General features: G+C 44.6%; 1 protein-coding gene across 4 annotated transcripts; it reads left to right on the forward strand.

Moving 5' to 3' along the window:
- The first annotated feature begins 12,138 nt into the window (after nucleotides 1-12,138).
- On the forward strand, nucleotides 12,139-17,959 carry LOC147138017 (uncharacterized). 4 transcript variants are annotated; one of them, XM_086047450.1, is made up of 8 exons: nucleotides 12,139-12,487; nucleotides 13,219-13,694; nucleotides 13,758-13,894; nucleotides 14,023-14,107; nucleotides 14,205-14,390; nucleotides 14,656-14,877; nucleotides 15,029-15,253; nucleotides 16,087-17,959. In XM_086047450.1, the coding sequence occupies exons 6-8, from the start codon at nucleotides 14,753-14,755 to the stop codon at nucleotides 16,115-16,117; spliced, it is 381 nt and encodes a 126-aa protein (XP_085903576.1). In that variant the 5' UTR covers nucleotides 12,139-12,487; nucleotides 13,219-13,694; nucleotides 13,758-13,894; nucleotides 14,023-14,107; nucleotides 14,205-14,390; nucleotides 14,656-14,752; the 3' UTR covers nucleotides 16,118-17,959. The 4 variants fall into 4 exon arrangements, with proteins under 4 accessions (XP_085903576.1, XP_085903575.1, XP_085903579.1 ...); XM_086047449.1 differs by having other exon boundaries at nucleotides 12,139-12,581; nucleotides 13,219-13,894; XM_086047453.1 differs by lacking the exon at nucleotides 13,219-13,694 and having other exon boundaries at nucleotides 12,139-12,581.
- Nucleotides 17,960-23,585: the final 5,626 nt, after the last annotated feature.

Genomic DNA, 23,585 nt, shown 5'->3' on the forward strand with positions numbered 1-23,585 from the left:
CGAACAGAGGCAAGAGCAAGTGGCTCACGTTCGACAGGAGAGCAGAGGAGTACAAGCTCTGGGAAGAAAGGATTTTGTGCTGTATGCACAGAGTGGGTTTGAAGGAGACTATCTTGATCGAGCCAATGGGCCCCCTGTCGGAGGAAGCCAGGGCCCTGGATGACAAGCTTAATGCTGACGCATATTGTGCGTTGGCGACACTCCTCGACAACACAAGTTTAGGACTCATATTCAGAGATACAAAAAACAAGGTCAGAGAGAGCCTCAGGTTGTTAAGAGAACACTATATCGGTAAAGGAAGCCACTTGAACTGGTGAACACAGATCGTGTTTGGATGGGTCAGGCGGTGAGTATCTTTAAGTAATTAATAATAGATTGATGTTAGATAGTCAAGCTTGCAAATTACAAATTAAGAAGTTCTATTTACATTGCCGACTGTGCCGCCATTTTGTTTGTGAATAGTAGACTTGCGTACATTTCGTTCATTTTTCATTCTGTATCTGTTACAGTTTCACACCTGCCATATAAAGAGAAGGTCTAAACCCATCCTGGCGTCAGTGACTTATTGTGTGGAGGTGTTTAACTAGCTGGTTAGCAGAAAGGTTCTGTGAGGCCAGTACATCCGCATTATCGGAAATATTCTTCTGCTGCGACTTCGTAACCATGAGTTTTATCACTGAAAATGAAAAAAGATCGTCTGAAAACAATTGCCCCCCGGGAGCCGTCACCTTATCGTGGTGGAGGGGTTTGCGCGCCCCAATGATCCTAGGAGCTACGTTGTCTGGGGCTTTATGCCCCTGGTAGGGTCACCCATGGCAAACAGGTCCTAGGTGAGGGACCAGAGTAAGCACGGCTCAAAATGACCCCTTATGATGAGTAAAATTAACGGACCACGTTTTCCCTCGCCCGGACGCGGGTCACCGGGGCCCCCTTCTGGAGCCAGGCCTGGAGGTGGGGCTCGATGGCGAGCGCCTGGTGGCCGGGCCTGCACCCATGGGGCCCGGCCGGGCTCAGCCCGAAAAGGACACGTGGGTCCCCCTTCCCATGGGCTCACCACTGGTGGGAGGGGCCAAAGGGGTCGGGTGCCGTGTGAGCTTGGCGGCGGCGGGAGACGGGGACCTTGGCGGTCCGATCCCCGGCAGCAAAAACTAGCTCTTGGGACATGGAATGTCACCTCTCTGGCAGGGAAGGAGCCTGAGCTGGTGTGTGAGGCTGAGAGGTTCCGATTAGATATAGTCGGGCTCACCTCCACGCACAGCTTGGGTTCTGGTCCCAGTCCTCTCGAGAGGGGTTGGACACTCTTCCACTCTGGAGTTGCCCAGGGTGAGAGGCGCCGAGCAGGTGTGGGCATACTTATTGCCCCCCGGCTTGGCGCCTGTACATTGGGGTTTACCCCGGTGGACGAGAGGGTAGCCTCCCTCCGCCTGAGGGTGGGGGGATGGGTCCTGACTGTTGTTTGTGCTTATGCACCAAACAGCAGCGCAGAGTACCCACCCTTTTTGGAGTCCTTGGAGGGTGTGCTGGAGGGCGCTCCACCTGGGGACTCCATCGTTCTGCTGGGGGACTTCAATGCTCATGTGGGCAATGACAGTGAGACCTGGAGAGGTGTGATTGGGAGGAACGGCCCCCCCGATCTGAACCCGAGCGGTGTTCGGTTACTGGACTTCTGTGCTCATCACGGATTGTCCATAACGAACACCATGTTCAAGCATAAGGGTGTCCATATGTGCACTTGGCACCAGGATACCCTAGGCCGCAGTTCAATGATCGACTTTGTAGTTGTATCATCGGACTTGCAGCTGCATGTTTTGGACACTCGGGTGAAGAGAGGGGCGGAGCTGTCAACTGATCACCATCTGGTGGTGAGTTGGCTCCGATGGTGGGGGAAGATGCCGGTCCGACCTGGCAGACCCAAACGTATTGTGAGGGTTTGCTGGGAACGTCTGGCAGAATCCCCTGTCAGAAGGAGTTTCAACTCCCACCTCCGGCAGAACTTTTCCCACGTCCCGGGGGAGGCGGGGGACATAGAGTCCAAGTGGACCATGTTTCGTGCCTCCATTGTTGAGGCGGCCGATCGGAGCTGTGGCCGCAAGGTGGTCGGTGCCTGTCGTGGCGGCAATCCCCGAACCCGCTGGTGGACACCAGCGGTAAGGGATGCTGTCCAGCTGAAGAAGGAGTCCTATCCGGCCTTTTTGGCCTGCGGGACCCCGGAGGCAGCTGACGGGTACCGGCTGGCCAAGCGGAATGCAGCTCTGGCGGTTGCTGAGGCAAAAACCCGGGTGTGGGAGGAGTTCGGGGAGGCCATGGAAAATGACTTCCGGACGGCTTCGAGGAAATTCTGGTCCACCATCCGACGTCTCAGGAGGGGGAAGCAGTGCACCATTAACACTGTTTATAGTGGAGATGGGGTGCTGCTGACCTCAACTCGGGACGTTGTGGGTCGGTGGGGAGAGTACTTCGAAGACCTCCTCAATTCCACCGACACGCCTTCTACTGAGGAAGCAGAGCCTGGAGACTCTGAGGTGGGCTCTCCTATCTCTGGGGTTGAAGTAACCGAGGTAGTCAAAAAGCTCCTCGGTGGCAAAGCCCCGGGGGTGGATGAGATCCGCCCGGAGTTCATAAAGGCTCTGGATGTTGAGGGGCTGTCATGGTTGACACGTCTCTTCAACATCGCGTGGACATCGGGGACAGTGCCTCTGGATTGGCAGACCGGGGTGGTGGTCCCCCTTTTTAAGAAGGGGGACCGGAGGGTGTGCTCCAATTACAGAGGGATCACACTCCTCAGCCTCCCCGGCAAGGTCTATTCAGGGGTGCTGGAGAGGAGGGTCCGTCGGAAGGTCGAATCCCGGATTCAGGAGGAGCAATGTGGTTTTCGTCCTGGCCGTGGAACAGTGGACCAGCTCTACACCCTCAGCAGGGTCCTCGAGGGTGCATGGGAGTTTGCCCAACCGGTCTACATGTGTTTTGTGGACTTGGAGAAGGCGTTCGACCGTGTCCCTCGGGGAGTTCTGTGGGGGGTGCTTCGGGAGTACGGGGTACCGAGCCCCCTGATAAGGGCTGTCCGGTCCCTGTACCACCGATGCCAGAGTTTGGTCCGAATTGCCGGCAGTAAGTCTGATTCGTTTCCTGTGCGGGTTGGACTCCGCCAAGGCTGCCCTTTGTCACCGATTCTGTTCATAACCTTTATGGACAGAATTTCTAGGCGCAGCCGAGGTGTCGAGGGGGTCCGGTTTGGTGGCCTCAGTATTGCATCTCTGCTTTTTGCAGATGATGTGGTACTGTTGGCTTCTTCAAGCTGCGATCTCCAACTCTCGCTGGAGCGGTTCGCAGCCGAGTGTGAAACGGTCGGAATGAAGATCAGCACCTCCAAATCTGAGACCATGGTCCTCAGTCGGAAAAGGGTGGCGTGCCCTCTCCGGGTCGGGGATGGGATTCTGCCCCAAGTGGAGGAGTTCAAGTATCTTGGGGTCTTGTTCATGAGTGAGGGTAAGATGGAACGGGAGATCGACAGGCGGATCGGTGCAGCGTCTGCTGTGATGCGGACCCTGTATCGGTCTGTCGTGGTGAAGAAGGAGCTTAGCCGAAAGGCGAAGCTCTCAATTTACCGGTCGATCTACGTTCCTACTCTCACCTATGGTCATGAGCTGTGGGTCATGACCGAAAGAACAAGATCTCGGATACAAGCGGCCGAAATGGGTTTCCTTTGCAGGGTGTCCGGGCTCTCCCTTAGAGATAGGGTGAGATGTTCGGCCATCCGGGAGGGACTCAGAGTCGAGCCGCTGCTCCTCCGCGTCGAGAGGAGCCAGTTGAGGTGGCTCGGACATCTGATTAGGATGCCTCCTGGACGCCTCCCTGGTGAGGTGTTCCGGGCATGTCCCACCGGCAGGAGACCCCGAGGACGACCCAGAACACGCTGGAGAGACTATGTCTCCCAGCTTGCCTGGGAACGCCTTGGGATCCTTCCGGAAGAGCTGGAGGATGTTGCTGGGGAGAGGGAAGTCTGGGCTTCCCTGCTGAAGCTGCTGCCTCCGCGACCCGACTTCGGATAAGCGGGAGATAATGGATGGATGGATGAAAACAATTGCAAGCATCAAGCCAATCGCAGGGCACACAGAGACAAACCTCCACACTCACAATCACACCTAGGGGCAATTTAGAGTGTCCAATCAATTTACCACTCATGTTTTTTTTGGAATGTGGGAGGAAACCGGAGTGGCCGGCGAAAACCCATGCGGGCACGGGGAGAACATGCAAACTCCACACAGGGAGGCTGGAGCCGGGATCGAACCCACGACCTCTGAACTGTGAGGTGGACGCTCTAACCAGTCGACCACTGTGCCGCCTGCATCGATGTAAAAAAAAAAAAAAATAATCGATTTGCAACACCATGTTAACAATAGCCACCCTCTCATGTCTTGCCTACTTTTTTAGTGAAAGGTGAACCAAAGATTATTGTTGTAATCATTTATAGACCTCCAAGACAAAAAGGCAAGTTTATGGAGGAATTTGAAGAAATGCTGTCAGTAATCTGTACTGACTATGACTACCTGGTCATACCTGGTGACTTTAACATTCATGTTGACAACAATTAGGGTAAAAATACCAAAGAACTTTATTCTATTCTTGAAACCTTTGGTCTCTCCGAACATATAAAAAGTCCAACACGTACTCAAGGTCACGTTCTGGACCTCATTATCTCTTAAGGTGTTGACATCTCATCAGTTGAAAATCTGGATTTCAGCACATTTCTGTGTGTTCTTTGAAGTACAAATAATCCCAAAAGTTGTGTCTACTCAGAAAAGATATATAAACGAGGACACAAGCAATATGTTTATGAAAATTATGGCTGCCTCAACATCTGTGAATGCAGAGACTGTTGATGAACTTCTGGATAGATTTACCTGGAAAATCAAATGTCCTGGATGCTGTTGCTCCTCTCAAAATTAAGACAATTTCATGGCAACCTAAAACACCTGGGAGATGCACTACGAGTGTAATGACTTTGAAATCAAAGTGCGGGAAAGCGGAGCGTGAGTGGAGAAAAATTAAACTTCAAGTTGACTTTGACCTGTACAAACAATGTCTTTGTAATTTTAACAAAGAGTTAGTAATAGCTAGAAAACAACACTTTTCTGAAATCCTGAGTAAGAACCTAAACAAAACACGCACTCTATTTGCTGTGGTCGACGAACTCACAAATCCGCCAAATCAAATAGCGCCAGAACTCCTCTCAACAGATAAATGTATGAATTTGCCTGCTTCTTTAGTGAAGAAGTACAATCTATCAGTTCAAACATCATGACAAACCAGCAAATTTCCAAAATGATGCAGCACTTAAAATCACCCAGGAATAATTTGGTTACCATGACAGATTTTGATACAGTGGAACAAAAAACTATGTCAGTGCAGCATTTGATGCAACTGATCATAACACACTGTTGAACAGGCTGGAAACTTGGGTGAGATTAAATGGAACAGTCTTAAAATGGTTTAGGTCTTACTTAGAGGAAGTGAGTTACTTTGTGACCTTTGGAAGTTTTGAATCAGATCGGATGGCCTTGACATGTGGGGTTCCTCAAGGGTCAGTCCTTGGGCCCCTTCTGTTCAGTCTCTATGTTACCTTTGGGTATATGTTACCTTTGGGTCAAATGCTTCAGAACACCATGGTAAACATGGTGAAGCTGCATTTAGCTGTTACGCTGTACACGAATCGAATAAGCTGCCAACAGAAGTGAAGTCAGCCCTGAGTATAAATGCTTTTAAATCAGGTTTAAAAACTTTACTTTTTTCTCATACCTTTGATTAAGTGTTTTTCAAACTGTGTGCCGCGGCACACCCATCCATCCATCCATCCATTATCTGTACCGCTTATCCTCACAAGGGTCGCGGGGCGTGCTGGAGCCTATCCCAGCTGTCTTTGGGCAGTACGCGGGGGACACCCCGAATTGGTTGCCAGCCAATCGCAGGGCACACAGAGACAAACATCCGCACTCACAATCACTCCTAGGGGCAATTTAGAGTATCCAATCAACTTACCATGCATGTTTTTGGAATGTGGGAGGAAACCGGAGTACCCGGAGCAAACCCACGCAGGCACGGGGAGAACATGCAAACTCCACACAGGGAGGCCGGAGCCGGGATCGAACCCACGACCTCTGAACTGTGAGGCGGACGTGCTAACCAGTGGACCACCGTGCCGCCGCATTTATACTTGTAAACATTAAATAAAATGACACGATTAAATGATTACACCCAACAAACAAACATCCATTGTTGTATTCCTTTTACACTCCCTTGCTGGAAGGTGAGGAAAGTTGCAACTAACAATTATTTTATTCATTAATCTGATGAAAATGGGCAAAATTGTTGATTATTATTTTTCCAAACTAAAAGCAGATGTTTGCAAATAGATTGATTAAAACCAAAAATAAGCAGTCTGCTTTCACGGATGAATACAGAATTGTGAGAATATTTAATGACGAGAGGATAAAAATGAGAGGATTTGTACAATTACATTAAAAAAAAAAAAAAATCATTAACAGCAATGCAATTAAATGTATTCTTCAACAATTTCTAAAAACAATGAATCACCTCCCTTAGTCACCTCTACATGTGAGCGTTACTACATTGTAGCAAGTTGTGCTCTCATCAACTTCGTTGCATTTGATTGCTGTCCTGGAATGTGAAAGATCACATTCTGAATAAATTCCCAATCCTCTGCAGCATGGTTAATGGTAATGTATATCAAATACATAAAATGTTTTTGAGTGCCCTGCGACTGGCTGGCGACCAGTTCGGGGTGTAGTCTGCCTTCGCCCATTGACGGCTGGGATAGGCTCCAGCAACTCCCCGCGACCCTATATAGGATAAGCGGTTTGGAAGATGACATGACATGACAAAATGTTTTTGAAGAATCCATCAACTTCACCCAAAAGGAATGGGTGCGCCAAGGCTGCCTCATTTATTATCACATCATGTTTGTGAGTACTGATGGTCCTCCTCAAGCATAAGAACAAATTAGTGCTGCGTTGTTGCTGTGCTCAGGTACTGAACCAGGTTCGTTGCAGGCTGAAGAAGACAACGGGAAAGAAAAAAAACAAATTATTACAAGTAGATCCAACAGGTAGACTAGTCACAATTGCATCATCATGAACGTTTCCATGTAGTAAATTTTATACATGGAAAAAAAAACAGAAATGGAAGATCTACAAGTTTATGGTAATGTAAGGTAATGTCACATTGTACGCTTGTAGATCTGCTATGTCTGCTATCTTTTTTAATAGATGTGAAAGCTCACGGTGTGATGGTTTGTGCCACACCGTTAGGTTGTAAATGTGCTATTATCTTTACAGTCCTACAGTTAACCAGAGCTGGGCATTGCCTAACCGCCACCGAGTTCCTGTCTGCATATTTAAATGACCCATGTGGTCCCAGTCTGTCCCTCGTCGGCGACAGACAATCGGCGTCGAGACTGTAATCTTCACGTCACACACAGACGCTGATTGGTAAAAAAAAACATGGGGCACATCATTGCATTAGTGGGACCGCAGCTCTGCAGTTAACCACAAGTATAACTGAATCCATTTAAAATGTATGATTATGATTTTGATACAAAAAATACACACAAAATAGTTGTGTATTGTATCCTGTCATGTTTGGTCTGTGTTGGTTTTGTTTTTTTTTGGTGTCATGTTTTTCTCAGTGTTTCTGTGTCTGTCTCGTCAGTGATTATTGTGTCCACCTGTGTGCATTCCACTCTATAGTGTTAGCCAATCAGCTCCCTCTTACCTCATGTGTCTTGTCCAGGTGTTTCTTGTTGTCCTGCCAGTATGCTTGTATTTAAGTTCCTAGTGTTTGTTCAGTCCTGGTCGGGTCATTGTTCTCTGTTACTGTCGGTTGTCATTGCTGTTTGTTGTGGTGTCTATAGAGGCATCAAGGACTGTTTATGTCACCGAGTTTCGTTTCGTCCAGTCAACTCTTTGCCATGTCAAGTCCTCTCTCTCTGCCACGCCACGCCACACCACACCAAGTCAACTCTCAACCAAGTCAAGCCAAACCAATTCCAGCAAAGCCAAGTCACGCCGAGCTGAGTCAAGCCAAGCTTTGTCGCCAAGCCTTGTCACCCCGTCCATTGTATTTCCCTGCATCGCTTGCCAATTCATTAAAATCTCTTAAACTGTCCTCAAGACTCGCCCTCAAGCATTTGGGTCCTTCCACGCCTTTATATCATGTTGAACCCTGACAACGCCGCTTGAACACTGATGATGGCCTGATACAGAGCAATGTTGACATCCAGTTTAAGGGACATGCGTCATGTGCATACCCACAGAGAGCCAATCTATGTTTGCAAGAAGGTTGCCCATATTCTGCCAGGTCATGTGCTGATCTTCGGAGACAACTGAAGTTCTCCAGTTTTGAGGAAATTTTACAGTACAGTTAGGACGTAACACTGAGAATTCAGATAAGATAAGATAAGAATGCCTTTATTGATCCCACAGTGGGGAAATTTTCATTGTTACAGTAGCAAAGATATAGGTCACACAGGGGCGGCGGCATAATGTGGCCATTAATGTATAACATTGACGGCAAACATTTAGAATCAAACCTATGTAGATATACGCAGTAACATGTGTATATACACATGTGTATACACACCAACCTACATCTACATAAAAAATATGAGGAACACTCATTTCGGCCTGTACATAGTACAGAGGAAAAAATACTCTAAGTGACAGTGCTGCAGTGCTGTAGTGAAATGTAAGGAACAGCATTGGATAAAAATAAAACTAGACTAACAGTAGTGGGGAATGTTGAGTATTGCACGGTATTACAGTAGTGGGGAATATTGGGTATTGCACGATATGAGCTCAGGTGCAGGACTGCACAATTGCACTAATGACCGCCAGTTTGTAGAGACTACACAATGTTCTTGTTAAAGAGTCTGACAGCAGCAGGCAAGAAGGAACGGCGGAATCTCTCCTTTGCACAGCGAGGGTGTAACTCTCTGTCACTGAAGGTGCTGTGGAGTGCTGTTAGGGTGCCCTGGAGGGGGTGGTCCGGGTTGCCCAGCATTGATGACAGCTTGGCCAACATCCTCCTGTCCCCCACCGAGTCCACAGAGTCCAGGGAGCAGCCCAGGACAGAGCCGGCCCTCTTGACCAGTTTGTCCAGCCGCTTCTTGTCCCGGGCCGAGACGCCGCCTGCCCAGGTGACCACTCCCTGGAAGATGACCGATGCAACCACCGAGTCATAAAAGTTCCTGAGGAGTGTCCCCTGAACCCCAAAAGACCTCAGTCTCCTGAGTAGGAAGAGTCTGCTCTGACTCTTCCTATAGAGGGCGTCTGTGTTGTCGCACCAGTCCAGTTTATTGTTCAGATGAACACCCAGGTACTTGTAAGTTGAGACTCTCTCAACATCTGTTCCCCGGATATTCACTGGTGCAGGTGCAGAGTGCTGGCGCCTACCAAAATCCACCACCATTTCTTTGGATTTCCCCGCATTGATCAGGAGGCGGTTCTGCTGGCACCAGTCCACAAAACCCTGAGTAAGTTCTCTGTACTCCCGATCATCTCCGCCTGTGATGAGGCCGACAATCGCAGAGTCGTCAGAGAACTTCTGCAGGTGACAGGTAGGGGTGTTGTAGTTGAAGTCCGAGGTGTAGAGGGTGAACAGGAAGGGAGCCAAGACAGTTCCCTGTGGGGCCCCCGTGCTGCAGAGGAGCACGTCAGACACACAGTCCTGTATCCTCACATACTGTGGCCGGTTTGTGAGGTAGTCCTGGATCCATGTGGTGAGGTGGTGCGCCACCCCCGCCCGCTCCAGCTTGTCTCCCAGTAGGGTGGGCTGGATGGTGTTGAAAGCACTGGAGAAATCAAAGAACATGATCCTCACAGTGCTCCCCGCCTTCTCCAGGTGGGAGAGTGAAGTGTGGAGGAGGTAGATGATGGCATCATCCACACTGATGCCAGGCTGGTATGCGAACTGGAGTGGGTCCATTGAGGAGCTCACCAGGGGGCGCAGAAACTTGTTGGATAATACAAAGATAAAAATGTAAAATGTATAATGAACAAAGAAGAATTAATTTAATGTCAAAATTATTCCATAAAATGTGAACTCGCCATGCTTGGAGTGTCCACTAGAGGTTTTCGTTAAAGCTTGGATTGTAGCATGTAACACTGAGAATTTCTAGAGAAATCTGCGGGATAAGACAAAGATGTTTAAAAAAATGTATAAGGAACAAAGATTTTATGTACTTAGGCTTGTTTCACACCGCAGGCAAATGCGACACAGATCAGATTTTTTTTGCCCATATGCGACCTGTATCTGATTTTTTGTGACAGTCTGAACGGCTCAATTACGACTTTTTTTTCAAATCCGACCTGGGTCGCTTTCATATGTGGTCCTAGGTTAGATACGTTTCCAATGTGACGGTGGTCTGAACGGCCAGGTAGCATATATCCAACATTAACGTCATCCGGAGCCCCAAATGCACTCTGCGTAGGCATAGGGAAAGTGCTGGCAGCAGGGGATCGAATCTGTTGTTTTGAGTAACACTATGTCAGGGAGGTCCACTCGGAAGACCGAGACAAGCCTAATAGAGGACTGTAAAAAGCAACTCAGACCAGCCAAGATGAACTTTTCTTAGGCGCGGGACAGTGGAGGCCACTCAAGGTGGTTTCTCTCCCAGTCTGCCAGCTTCCGTGCCCCTCTCATGCTCTTTTTATTTAGTACAAGCTGCATGCATTCAAAGATGCAGAGACATGACAATATCGGTACTTCCTCTAATCTGCACTTTGCAACAGTCTGCGGTTAAACGTCTTCTCTTGACACTGTTTGACACTTTGCACGGCACATTTTACTGCATATGGAGACTATGTGGGTGAGGTCAACAAACGGTCACCACAGGACATTCAAGGAAAATGAAACTTTTAACATGATATTAATGTAATTGTTGATTTCTCTCACACACTATTGACTTTATATTTTACTTTAATTTAATCCCACTTGAAACATGAAGCATAAAGTGGACATTTATGGCGATCGTAGTAATTCAGCTCAGATCGATTCATTTTTTACGCACGGCTATGACGTGACGTCATCATCAGTGATGTCTCCATGAAATGAGATATCAAAGCGTCGCCTCGTGATTTTCCCCAAATACTGTATTTACTTCTGCTACCTACCTAATCGCTTCACTGTATAAATACCCCGACACGCTGGACCATATTTACTTCCGCAAACACGTCGGGAGTGACGTCTCTCCTACGCATGCGGGCCACTTTGATGAATTAAGAATGATCATGTGTTCATACAGCAGACAAGACCGAGGTCGCATTTATAATGTAATATGAACGCTTACACAAAAAAAATCAGATTTAAAAAAAAAATCCAAATTGAGCATGAAGACCTGTGGTGTGAACCTAGCCTTAGTCAAACCTATTTCGTAAAATGTTAACTCACCCAGCTTGGAGTGTCCACTACAAATTTTAGTTAAAGATGGGATTGTAGCATGCAACACTGAGAATTTCTAAGACATCTGCTGGGTAAGAAAGACAAAGATATTTTAAAAATGTATAAGGAAAAATTTATTAATTTACTTAGTCAAACCTATTCCGTAAAATGTAAACTCACCATGCTTGGAGTGTTCACTAGAAGTTTTAGTTAAAGCTTGGATTGTAGCATGTAACACTGATAACTTCTAGGGAAATCTGCTGGATAAGACAAAGGTATTTAAAAAATGAATAAGGAACAAAGAAGAATTAATTTACTTAGTCAAACCTATTCCATATACTGTAAACTCACCATGCTTGGGGTGTCCACTAGAAGTTTTAGTTAAAGCTTGGATTGTAGCATGTAACATTGAGAATTTCTAAGAAAAGGTTGGTAAGATTATCACTTTTATTTCAGAATTCTGACTTTATTCGCAGAATTCTGAAATAAAAGTGAGAATTCTGACTTTATGCTCAGAATTCTGACTTTAAAGCGAGAATTCTGACTTTATTCTCAGAATTCTGACTTCAAAGTGGGAATTATGAAAAGTCATATTTATGAGATAAAAGTGAGAATCTTGCCAACCTATTTTCCCCCCACTGGCACTAATCCTCTTCCGTAGGCGCGTTTGGTCTGCAAAAGGAAAAATAAAAACATGTTCGGTCTGCACTAAGAGTAGAAAGGAAGAAGAATGACACAAAGACGATTGACAAAGTAGAAGAAAAAGGAGAAGGAGGAGGAGAAGGACACAAACAGACAGAGAGAACAGAGAAAATGGAAGCATTCAACAAATACAGCGCGAGTTCTAAAAGTGGTGCTGTACATGATGACGAGGGACCCAGCAGCGCGAGCAGTGTCTGCTCCAGCACACCGGCGAGTGACGCCAGCAGCAGCATATCGTTTGACTGCTGGAGCAGTCGGAGGCTGAGGCTGATAGTGAGGACCAGGAAGAAGCCAGTAGGATGCTACAGGGCTACCTGGAGAACTGCCAGAAGTAAGATAATACATTTTTAATAATATTCAAGTAAGCTACAATTTTTTTCGCCGTTCCCCTTGACGACGTTTTAGGGGAAAAAACGCTCTTGCAGGTAAAAACGTGTCCCCCCTACCCCCACCCGCAGTTTTCTGCATTCCTTTTTTGATACGTTACACAGTAGTATCGTATACTGTAATCCCCTGGTTGCCTCGAGATGTGATGATTTTTATGCAGTATTTCAATGTTTATCGCAAGAAAAATTTGTAGGGGAGATTGTCGTCCTGTCCATTGTGTTCTTTAAAACAAAATGACCCATTAAATTGTTTTGTGTTTGAAACGGGGTTATTATTGTTCGCTTTCATCATTCTTTAAAATCATTTTTATTTTGGCATCATGCCTAAATGTCGACTTCTACTTGGCGACAATCATCACCAACGCAAGAGAGAATTTGATTATCACGGTAGCATTCGCGGTCAGGTATGGCGTGATTCCTGCTGTTTCTCCAGCAATTTGCGGCAAAATAACGCTATGTGGCGTGATATCACGCGATTCACCGCAAAATAACGCCACGTTGCAGTTTGCTTCCTTTTTTAAAAATGTTTTCAGGGACATTTTTGCCGATAAAAATATTTTAATTATGTCACGTACCTATAATATTTCATTTGAGCTGGTCGCATCTCTTAGTTTATTTGAAGAAAATTATTGCACCACTCACCTGTTTAACTATTTAATTCAATTGTTTCTTTTAGGTATTACATCTTTTCAAAGTTTTTGAAAAGTGAAGAGGCAGAAAAGTGCAAAGTGTACACTGGCATGGCCAAGTGTATGCAACCGCTTTGCAAAAGCACTGGTGGTGACCTACACCTCAATTTCCAGGTCGCATCTTACATGGCACTAACAATGCGCAAGTTACAAGCATGACATTTATTTCAATTAAAAGTGAGACTTTCTTACTTAGTGAAAGAATGAACGACGTATAAAATAAGTTGTACAATTCATTCTGATAATAATAATAATAATGTAATAAACATGATTTTTACAATTAAGTTTTTGTTTTAATGCACCCTGAACTGAAGTACGGCCTCATAGCTGCACTGGCTGGAAACAGCAAGCGTGGCCGTGGCCACTCCATGGAGGAGTACTCCTCCAAGAGGCTCCAGCTTTCCATAGAGAAATGTATAACGAAACAGTTCAGCCAAAACACGTAAACTAAGATTGTCATAAGGTGAGGAAAATTAAATTGGGTCAGTTTAATCTTCTTTTAGGTTTAAGTTTCACATTTCCTCAGTTCCAGCTCATGTCCAGGAGGACCCTGGGGAGGGAACTGAATGAGCTTATGGATCAGGCCAAGCTGCAGCTGAACAACCTGCTGTACAAGCAGAAGTGGGTGGCAACCACTGTTGAAAGCCGGTTGGTGCACAACCGGTAAAGTAACACTTATATTAAATATAAATTTGTTCAATTATAATCTACTTTATACATTTATATGCCCATAAAAATCAAAACATTAAACACACATCTTCAATTATCAAAATAATTTAATATTTCCACAGTTCCTTCCTGGGCATGACTGTGCACTGGATAGACCGGCCCAGCTTGAGGAGGATGAAGGGAACCCTGGCATGCAGGGAGTTGAAGGTAGGAATGAAAACGTATCATGTTTTAATTATAAAAATATGTTGTGAGGATAAGTGGTTTGGATAATGAATGGATGGATATTTGACATTGACTTTAGGAGGTCCAGACCAGGACCGCGACCAGTCCCGTTAGAGGGAGCTGAGGTGGAGGTGGTGGACAACAACAAACTGGAATGGACAAGACACACTAGTCACCTATACAAGAAGACGCAAAGCAGGATGTACTTCCTGAGGAGACTGCGCACCTTCAACATCTGCTGCAAACGACTGCAGATGTTTTACCGGTCTGTGTTTGCCAGCGTCCTTTTTTTACAACTGTGGTGTGCCTATACATAAAGGGCACTTATCTTATTCAATGTGGAATAAATCAATTTATTGATTAGTTTTATTTTTGTAATTTTTTTTTAATCTTTTATTTTCCTTTAAATTTTTAAAGTGTTTTAAGTGTTTCTTTACTTATTTTCTGCTTTTCCTGTCTACATGACTATTTCTTCTCCCTATTTTTTTGCCTATTTGTTCTTATTGCTGCTGGAAATGCAAATTTCAAAGAGGGAGTCATCCCAAAGGGATCAATTAAGTCAAGTCTAAGTCTAGGAAGGGTGACCTGCAGTATGCAGAGCCCCTGCAGGGGGAGGACAATGCCTACATGGGCATCCTCCTCCTGACACCCCTGGTCTTGAAGAGGTGGCTGCTGCAGGACCAGCAGAAGGGTGATGACCTGCAGTATGCAGAGCTCCTTATCCAGTCCCTTCTCAAAAACTTTGACAAAAGGTGTGTATAATATTTTCTCATAAATGTTACTGTTTATAGTGTTGTTTGTGTGTGTGTGGGTGTGTGTGTGTGTGTGCGTGAGTGTGCGTGTGTGTGCGTGTATGTAGAAATACCTCACCTTTTAAAACTGAGATTTATTATGAATTTATAGGTTTGGCCCCCTCTTTGAGGACCAAGACCTGCTTATGGCCTCTGCCTTTTACGCCTCCTTCACCCCAACCATCCTGATGAAGATCGCCCCTAACCAAGGCAACGTCATCAAGTGCAGGATCCTCAGGGAGCTGAAGGCCATGGTGCGGCCGAGAGCGAAACAACTGGCAGCCAAGGCCCAGCATGCCCAGCCTGGCGTGATGAGCTACCAGCGCCGGGTTTTCCAGTAAGGGTTTATGTATACCAGTGTTCAAACGATTCAAATTATCGTCTGTTTTTCAAAATTGTTTTAAACCATTCTCTTTAAACAACCAATGATGTGCCTTCCTGTGTGGCGTTTGCATGTTCTTCCCATGCCTGCATGAGTTTTCTCCCAGGTACCCCGGTTTCCTACCATGTTCCAAAAAAACATGGATGGTAGGTTAATTAATTGAACACTCTATATTGTCCTTAGGTGTGCTTGTGTGTGTGAATGGTAGTTTGCAGAGCTGGGCAGCGACCCTCCATCACCGGTTTCCATCCTGCATATTCAATCGACCCACGTGGTCCCAGTCGGTCGGAGTCAGCCAACCAGCGTCGAGAACGGACTTTGCCGATACCGCGTCACATGCAGGTGCCGCACTCCTGACACGCGGTCGAGTAAGGAAACAAAAAAAAGGGTGTGGTGTACCTTGCGGTCCCACAGACGCAATGACGTGTCCCATATTCTTTTTATTTCACCGATGACAATGCTGTGCGTGTGTGTCACTTGTTTTTGTTTGATATTTTTTCTTTGTTTGGTGGCGTGTCTGCTCGTGCAGCACCTGTGTGTGACGTAAAAATTATGTAATTGACGTCGATTGGTTGTCGCCGGCAAAGGACAGGCTGGGACCACATGGGTCGATTGAATATGCAGGACGGAAACCGGGGACGGAGGGTCGCTGCCGAGCTCCGGTAGTGTCTATGTGTGCCCTCCAATTGGCTAGCAACCAGTTCAGGGTATACCCTGCCTGATATCAGCTGGGCTAGGTTCCAGCACACCCACCACACTCATGGAAATAAAACTAATGATGCTTACAGGGAGCTGTTTGGACATCATCAACGAGGATGAGATATCCCAAGATGTGGATGATGTGGATGAGGTGTTGAGGGCCAGCATCCAAGACTGGAAGCCCAAACAGGAACCACTCTCCTGGGCCCTCTTTCCAAAGGAGCACAGGGAGGCATGGGTGGACTTATTTATTAAATACAACACCCCACTCCCTAGCTCCGCTGCTGTGGAGAGGGTTTTTTTCAACAGCCGGCAACATCCTGCGGCCAAAGAGGGCCTCCCTGGCTCGTGCCAGCTTTGAAAAGCTGATCTTCCTCAAGGGGGAACATGTCTCTATTGAGGTACACCAACTAAGTACAATGGGCAATTTGAGGAGGAGGAGAAGCATCAGGGGGCCGAATAAAATTAAAAATAAAGAAATGTTCGTGTTTAAAGTGGTCCACACTGTTTCACAATAGATTATAGTGTGCTGTTTTGTTCGCCAGTGTTTTACTGCTGGTCACGCTGTTTCAGAATAAATTGTTTGCTGTTCTGTTCTACAGTGTTTTACTGCTGGTCTTAAAATAGTGGTGACTCCAATACGGATTCGAGTGGGCATGTGTATAGAATTCAAATATTTGCACCCAAAGCAGAATGAACTCTTGTAACGCGGTTCCGTGTACTGGCCCTTTTAACAGAGTTCAGCTCGCGTGGGACAAATGCACAAATACAACGTGTGGTCGTCAAACCGTTAGCCCACTTCGGTTTGACGAAACACTTACCACCATAATAAGCCCATAATAAGGTAAGTGGACTTAAATGGTAAATTAGCAGGCTAACGATCTTTAAATAAACCGTTAGCCGTTAGCATCTCTTGCGCGGCGACATCAATCACCGACGCTTTTTTTTTTAAATGCCGGGGGCGGAACAGGGCGGGGGCCAACAATGTTTATGAATATGGCCGGAAGGTCGCGGCCGAAAGGGTACCCAGGTCATGGGTGGAGGGTCGCGGTCGGATCGGCAAAAAAGGGTCAAGTGCCCAACTCTGAAAATAGACAACAGAACATGTCAACTTCTGTAGCTTTTAACTAGGGTACAAAGTCAAATAAAATCCAATCTAATTGGTGCTATGTAGTCCTTCCAACTTTTCCAAATTATATCAAATTTATCTCCCCGTAGTCTCAAAGCAAATGTCAATCTTTCCATCACATATATATTGTGTATCACCTCAACCAATCTCGGTATCTCAGTGTTCTTCCACTTTCTGGTAAACACTTTCTTACTTGCCAACAAACATTATTTTATACATGTATGTATCTCCAAATCTGGTAAAAGTAATTCCAGGTTTTCCCAAATAAAATGCTTTTAAACTCCTGCCTCCTGTTTTTTTCAATTTATATGCCAACCATTCTGTTGACTTACCCCCTACTTCATAATAGCTTTGTTTTATAAACAATAACATTTTTTTAATCTCCTGCGTGTAAATGTAATTTATCTCCGCTCTCGCTTTTTTAATTTTTTGATTTATGCTCCCTTCCAAATTCTTCTTATGCTCACTTTCTAGCGGTTTTAAATCCGATTTCAGAGTATCTAGTTTAAACTGCCTTACTTTTTAAGATGTGCTGATTTAGCTACTATCTTCCCTCTCATAACAGCCTTACATGCATCCCACAGCACCTTTTTTACATCTCAAGTTCTTTCACAATTCCTTCCTTTATTTGTCCTTTTAATAGATTTGGGTTCAATCTCCATATTATTGTTTTTTTTTTCTCATTTACCAGACGAAATGTTAAATAATGAGGACTGTGGTCTGAAAGATCCATTACCCCAATATCACATTTTTCAACTCGATACATATCCTTAGCATACATCAGGAAGTAATCAATCCTTGAGTATATATTGTGCGATGATGAATAATTAGTGTAGTCCTTACTGTGTCATGTGTAGTACTAAGAGTGTCCAGTACGAGCTATGTACTATGTATGAGAACCAGCTATGTACGTTAGAGCAAGACACAAATAAAAATACATTAATCTTCCAACCTGTCTGAGTACGTTATTAACAATCAATCGCCATCCAGCATCTTATATTACATGATGTCAGAAGTAAAACAATGGAGCAACTAAAGCCACCAAGCGGATTATGCCTCGAAGGAAATCTGGCGGAAAACTGGAAGTCCTGGATCCAAAAGTTCGAGCTCTACCTGATTGCTAGCGGCATCTCCGAGAAGTCTCAAAAGGTTCAGTGTGCAACTTTCCTACATGTGGCTGGAGACGATGCTATAAAGGTATTTAATACAATGGTCTTTGATGAAGAGGAAGTGTGTGCGAAAAGAAAGATTTTGTGCACACTGTGAACCGCGAAGGAACATTACATATATAAGACACATGTTCTTCACAAGGGCTCAAGGTAAATATGAAACCATTGATGCCTATATGACGGATCTCAAAAATAAGGCGAAGGATTGCGAGTTTGGACAGCTCACTGACTCCCTTATCAGAGATCGTATTATATGCGAAGTGGATAATGCACAAGTCTGAGCGAGACTACTCAGGGAGCCAGACCTCAGCCTAACCAGACCAATTGACATGCAGAGTCAACGAAGCCACACAAAGTCCCATGAAAGCACTTAACGAAGAAAGTGACATCGCAGTGAATAAAGTTGCTAAAACTAAGCAGGCGAGAAGACCCAAGGATAATGGTGGAAAAGAATGTGGCAAATGTGGAAATAAACATGAACACGGCAAGTGCCCTGCGTATGGACAAACATGTAAACTGTGTTCACGTAAGAACCACTACACTCGTGTGTGCAAGTCAAGAAAACCCAGAGACCATCATAACAAGACGGACAGAAAAGTAGATGAGATAGAACAGGAAGAAGATGAATTGTTCATTGGAGCAATAAAGTCAAAAAGAAAGCGTCGTGACAGGAGGCAGTCAAACAAAGATGACAAAAATTGTAAAGAAGTGCTGAAAATTAATGGCCAAAAGATTGTCTTCAGGCTTGATACTGGTGCTGATTGCAACGTACAACTATCAGCTTTCAATCAAGTGCCTTCAGAACATGCAATTAAGAAATCCAGCTTCAAATTAGTGACATACTCTCGCCACAAGATAGAGCCTTAGGCAAGGCTATACTGAATTGTGAGTACAAGACAAAAGTTCATCAACTGGAATTTCAAATTATTGAGTCAAACCTACCAGCTATACTGGGGGGAGATTCTTGTGCAAAAATGGGAGTGCTCAAAAGACTTTACAATGTGGAAAAAGTCAGTGACACTGATATCTTCATTGAATACAAAGATGTCTTCACAGGATTAGGATGTGTACCTGGACAACATCATATCAAGATTGATCCGGCAGTACCACCTGTGGTCCACCCGCCGAGAAAAGTCCCAATTGCATTAAAGGATGAGATAAAAGCTGAGCCGGACAGGATGGAGCAGATTGGGGTTGTCGAAAAGCAAACAAGAGCCCACAGATTGAGTTAACAGTATTGTAACAGTTCAAAGACCCAACAAAAAAAACTCAGGATTTGCATTGACCCCCAAGACCTCAACAAAGGAATAAAAAGAGAACATTACCCACTATGAACAGCAGAGGAAGTGGATGCAGAAATGCCAATTGCAAAGATCTTCTCAGTCCTGGATGCCAACCAAGGGATCTGGCAGATACAGCTGGATGAGGACAGTTCAAAGCTGTGCACATTTAACACGCCATTTGGTCGTTACAGGTTCAAGAGACTTCCATTTGGTATTTCTTCTGCACCGGAGGTGTTTCAAAAGTGCATTGCATAGCGGCTGGAGGACATAGAAGGAGTTGTGAATGTGATGGATGACATTCTGGTGTGGGGTAAAGACAAGGAACAACATGATAACAGACTGAAGCAGCTTCTTAACAGAGTGAGAAGCATAAACTTAAGACTGAACAGAGACAAATGTAAAATCGGACTGACAGAAATCCAGTATATTGGACATATACTGAGCACTGAAGGTCTCAAGCCAGATCCAAGTAAAATAAGAGCCATCACAGAAATGCCTAACCTCAGGACAAAGGAGCACTGATGAGATTTCTTGGAATGGTGCAATATTTGGCAAAGTTCATTCCTAACTTGTCAGAGGTGAGTGCTCCTCTCAGACAGCTCTTGGAGGATGGTGTTGCATGGCATTGGGATTCACAACAGATTTAAAGTTTTGCAAAGCTAAAGATGCTAGTGATCAATATCAATCACATTTTATTTATATAGCACTTTTCATACATAAAAATGCAACTCAAAGTGCTTTAAAACATTCAAAGCAAAACATAGAATTATCTTCAATCAAAAGAAAAGATAAATTATCTAAAAGTTGTTGAAAGCCAAACTAAAAAGGTGTGTCTTGAGCTTCCTCTTAAAAATATCAACAGTCTCTGCAGACCTGACATCCTCTGGCAGGCTATTCCAAAGGTGAGGACCAAAATGGCTGAATGCAGCCTCGCCATGCATTTTGGTCCTCACCCTTGGAATAAATAAAAGGCCGGCGCCAGAGGACCTCAGGATCCGCGAGGGCTGGTATGATAAAAGCAAATCAGATAAAGACCATTAACACATTTATAAACTAATAAAAGTACTTTAAAATCGATCCTGAAACACACAGGGAGCCAATGCAGCAATTTCAAAACTGGCGTAATGTGCTCCCGCCCTCTGGTTCTCGTCAGCACCCGAGCGGCTGAATTCTGCAGTAGTTGCAGTGGTGAAATGCTCTTTTTCGGGAGGCCAAAGAGCAGGGCATTACAGTAATCTAAACGACAGGAAATAAAGGCATGCATCAGCACTTCCGTGTTAGCCTGAGAGAGAAACGGGCGGACTCTGGCGATATTCTTAAGGTGATAAAAACCAATCTTGGTTACATTTTTAATATGAGGAATAAAACTGAGCTCAGAGTCAAAAATGACGCCAAGGTTCTTCACACAGTGTGAGGGATTAAAAATGTGTAGTTTTGGTAAAAGCTTCTCTCTCTGACCTTCGGGACCGATAACTAAGACCTCGGTCTTGTCCTCATTGAGCTGTAGGAAATTATCTGCCATCCATGACTTGATATCTAAAATGCAATTTAAAAGGGTATCAATGGGTCCTGTGTCATCAGGAGACACGGCAATATACAGCTGCGTGTCATCAGCATAGCTGTGAAAGCTGATGCCGTGTCCCCTGATGACATCCCCGAGGGGAAGCATATAAAGATTAAAAAGTAAGGGGCCTAAAATCGAACCTTGAGGAACCCCACATTTAATTTCATGAGTTTTAGAGGAACAAGTATCCATACTTACAAAGAAATATCGGTCTGTGAGATAGGAATAAAACCAGTCAAAAACAGTACCAGAGATGCCCACTAGATTTTTAAGTCTATTTAATAAAATTTGGTGATCTACTGTATCAAAAGCAGCGCTTAGATCCAGTAGCACCAAGACTGTGAGTTTTCTCACGTCTGCAGTGCACCTAATATCATTTAAGATCCTTAAAAGAGCAGTCTCCGTACTGTGGTTCATCCTAAAACCAGATTGATATTTCTCCAAAATATTATTTGTATTTAAAAAATGATTCAACTGGATGAAAACCAGTTTTTCTAAAATCTTACTTAAAAACGGTAAGTTGGATACGGGTCTGTAGTTTTTAAAAACGCTCGGGTCAGAACCGCTCTTCTTCAGAAGGGGCTTCACCACCGCCGTTTTAAAGGCAGCGGGGAAGACGCCTGTCTGAAGAGAGCAATTGACTATATTTAAGATTTGTTCTTCAAAAAATCCATAAAATGTCTTAAAAAGAAATGTGGGAATTGGATCCAAAAGGCAGGTTGTTGGGTTTACCTGGGAGAGAACTCGAACAAGTGTCCTTGCATCAACCAGGGCAAAACTTTCCAGTGTTTCCTCATGTAAATATGATTGTCCGGGTTTATTAAAACTTGTGTTTTGACGGGCTAAAAGACTGGATCTTATGTCATCGATTTTACTTCTGAAGTGGTCTGCAAAGTCCTCACAGAGAGCATCTGTTGGTCTCTGTGGGGACTTATTAAAATCAGAACTAGTTAAAAGTTCAAAGGTGGAGAAGAGAGCCCTGGGGTTGTTTTTATTGACTGTAATGAGGTTTGAGAAATAGGAAGATCTTGCCAGTTTTACTGTTTTATTGTAAGATTTCAGTTGTTCGCATAAAATTTCATAGTGTACTGTAAGTTTACTTTTTCTCCACCTCCTCTCTGCACTCCTGCATTTTCTCTTTGATATTTTGATAGCATTGTTTCTCCACGGGGGTACAGTCTTTGTTTTTGTTGTTTTAATTAAAAGTGGAGCTACTGAATCTAATGATGATTTAAGATGTAGGTTAAAATTGTCAACAATAAGATCACAGGGTGCAGGTAAAATGTCAGCAGGAGTGTTTTTTAAGATCTCGATAAAATTTGCTGCCACCTCAGAAGATAGGTAGCGTTTCTTCACTGTTCTGACCGGGACTGCTAGATGGTTAAAACTGGCGATGTTAAAATAGACACAGTAGTGGTCTGACACTGCCAAGTCAACAACAGAGGACACACCAGCAGACAAGCCATAGGTTATAACCAAATCCAGGGTGTGTCCTCTGTTGTGAGTTGGCTGCAAGACGTGCTGTTTAAAATCCAAGCAGTTTAAAAGGTTTGAAAAATCTCTGGATAGTGGGTCCGAGATGTTGTCCATGTGTATATTAAAATCGCCAGTTATTAATATCCTGTTATAACTGGAATATAAAATGGATAAGAATTCTGAAAATTCTGTAATAAAAGAAGTGGAATGATGGGGAGGTCTATAGACGGTAATGCAGAGAATAGGGGGACTGCTAAAAACAAAGGCATGGTGTTCAAACGATAAATAGCTGTTAAAAATGATCTCCTTTGATAAAAGAGTATTAATAAAAATTGATGCAGTCCCGCCTCCTCTTTTGCCATCCCTTGTAGAAAATAAAAAGTTAAAATTCGGTGGGCAAGCCTCGTTGAGAGCAATTGGAGCATCTGTGCCAAGCCATGTCTCAGACAAAAGTATACCATGTAAATTATTGTCTAAAATCAGGTCGTTTATGATAAAAGTTTTGTTTAAAAGGGAGCGAACGTTCAGCACGGCCAGATTAATTATTGTGCTGGACGTGCGCTCATGGTGGTACGAATGAGCAGTATTAACATATACTAGATTACCACTGTTAAAACCACGTTGTTTGTGTGTGCAAGGGAATACACCTGTACTCAAATACTATGACGTGAACAAAGAAATGACATTGTAGATCCAAGCTCGGAAGGCTTGGGAGCTGCACTGATGCAAGGACAGCCAGTGGCTTACGGGTCTAGAGCACTGACAGACACTCAGAAGAGATATGCTCAAATAGAAAAGGAGGATCGTATATGGATGTGAAAAATTTAAACAATTGCATGGAAAACAAGTCAATGTGGAGTCAGATCATAAACCTTTGGAGGCTGTGTTCAAAAAAGGACTACAAAAGGCACCACCACGATTACAAAGGATGCTGATGAGCTGCAGGCATTTAACCTGCAGGTGTCCT

This window comes from Filicampus tigris, chromosome 12 (genome assembly GCF_054856515.1).
Source record: "Filicampus tigris isolate MCC_2025a chromosome 12, RoL_Ftig_1.0, whole genome shotgun sequence".
In the NCBI taxonomy this organism is placed as follows: Eukaryota; Metazoa; Chordata; class Actinopteri; order Syngnathiformes; family Syngnathidae; genus Filicampus; species Filicampus tigris.

Excerpts from the sequence above, each read along its gene's own strand:
- LOC147138017 (XM_086047449.1), top strand. The coding sequence starts at position 14,753 with ATGGGCATCCTCCTCCTGACACCCCTGGTCTTGAAGAGGTGGCTGCTG. Across the intron at positions 14,878-15,028 it reads CTCAAAAACTTTGACAAAAG|GTTTGGCCCCCTCTTTGAGG; the intron begins GTGTGTATAATA and ends ATGAATTTATAG. Across the intron at positions 15,254-16,086 it reads TACCAGCGCCGGGTTTTCCA|GGAGCTGTTTGGACATCATC; the intron begins GTAAGGGTTTAT and ends TGATGCTTACAG.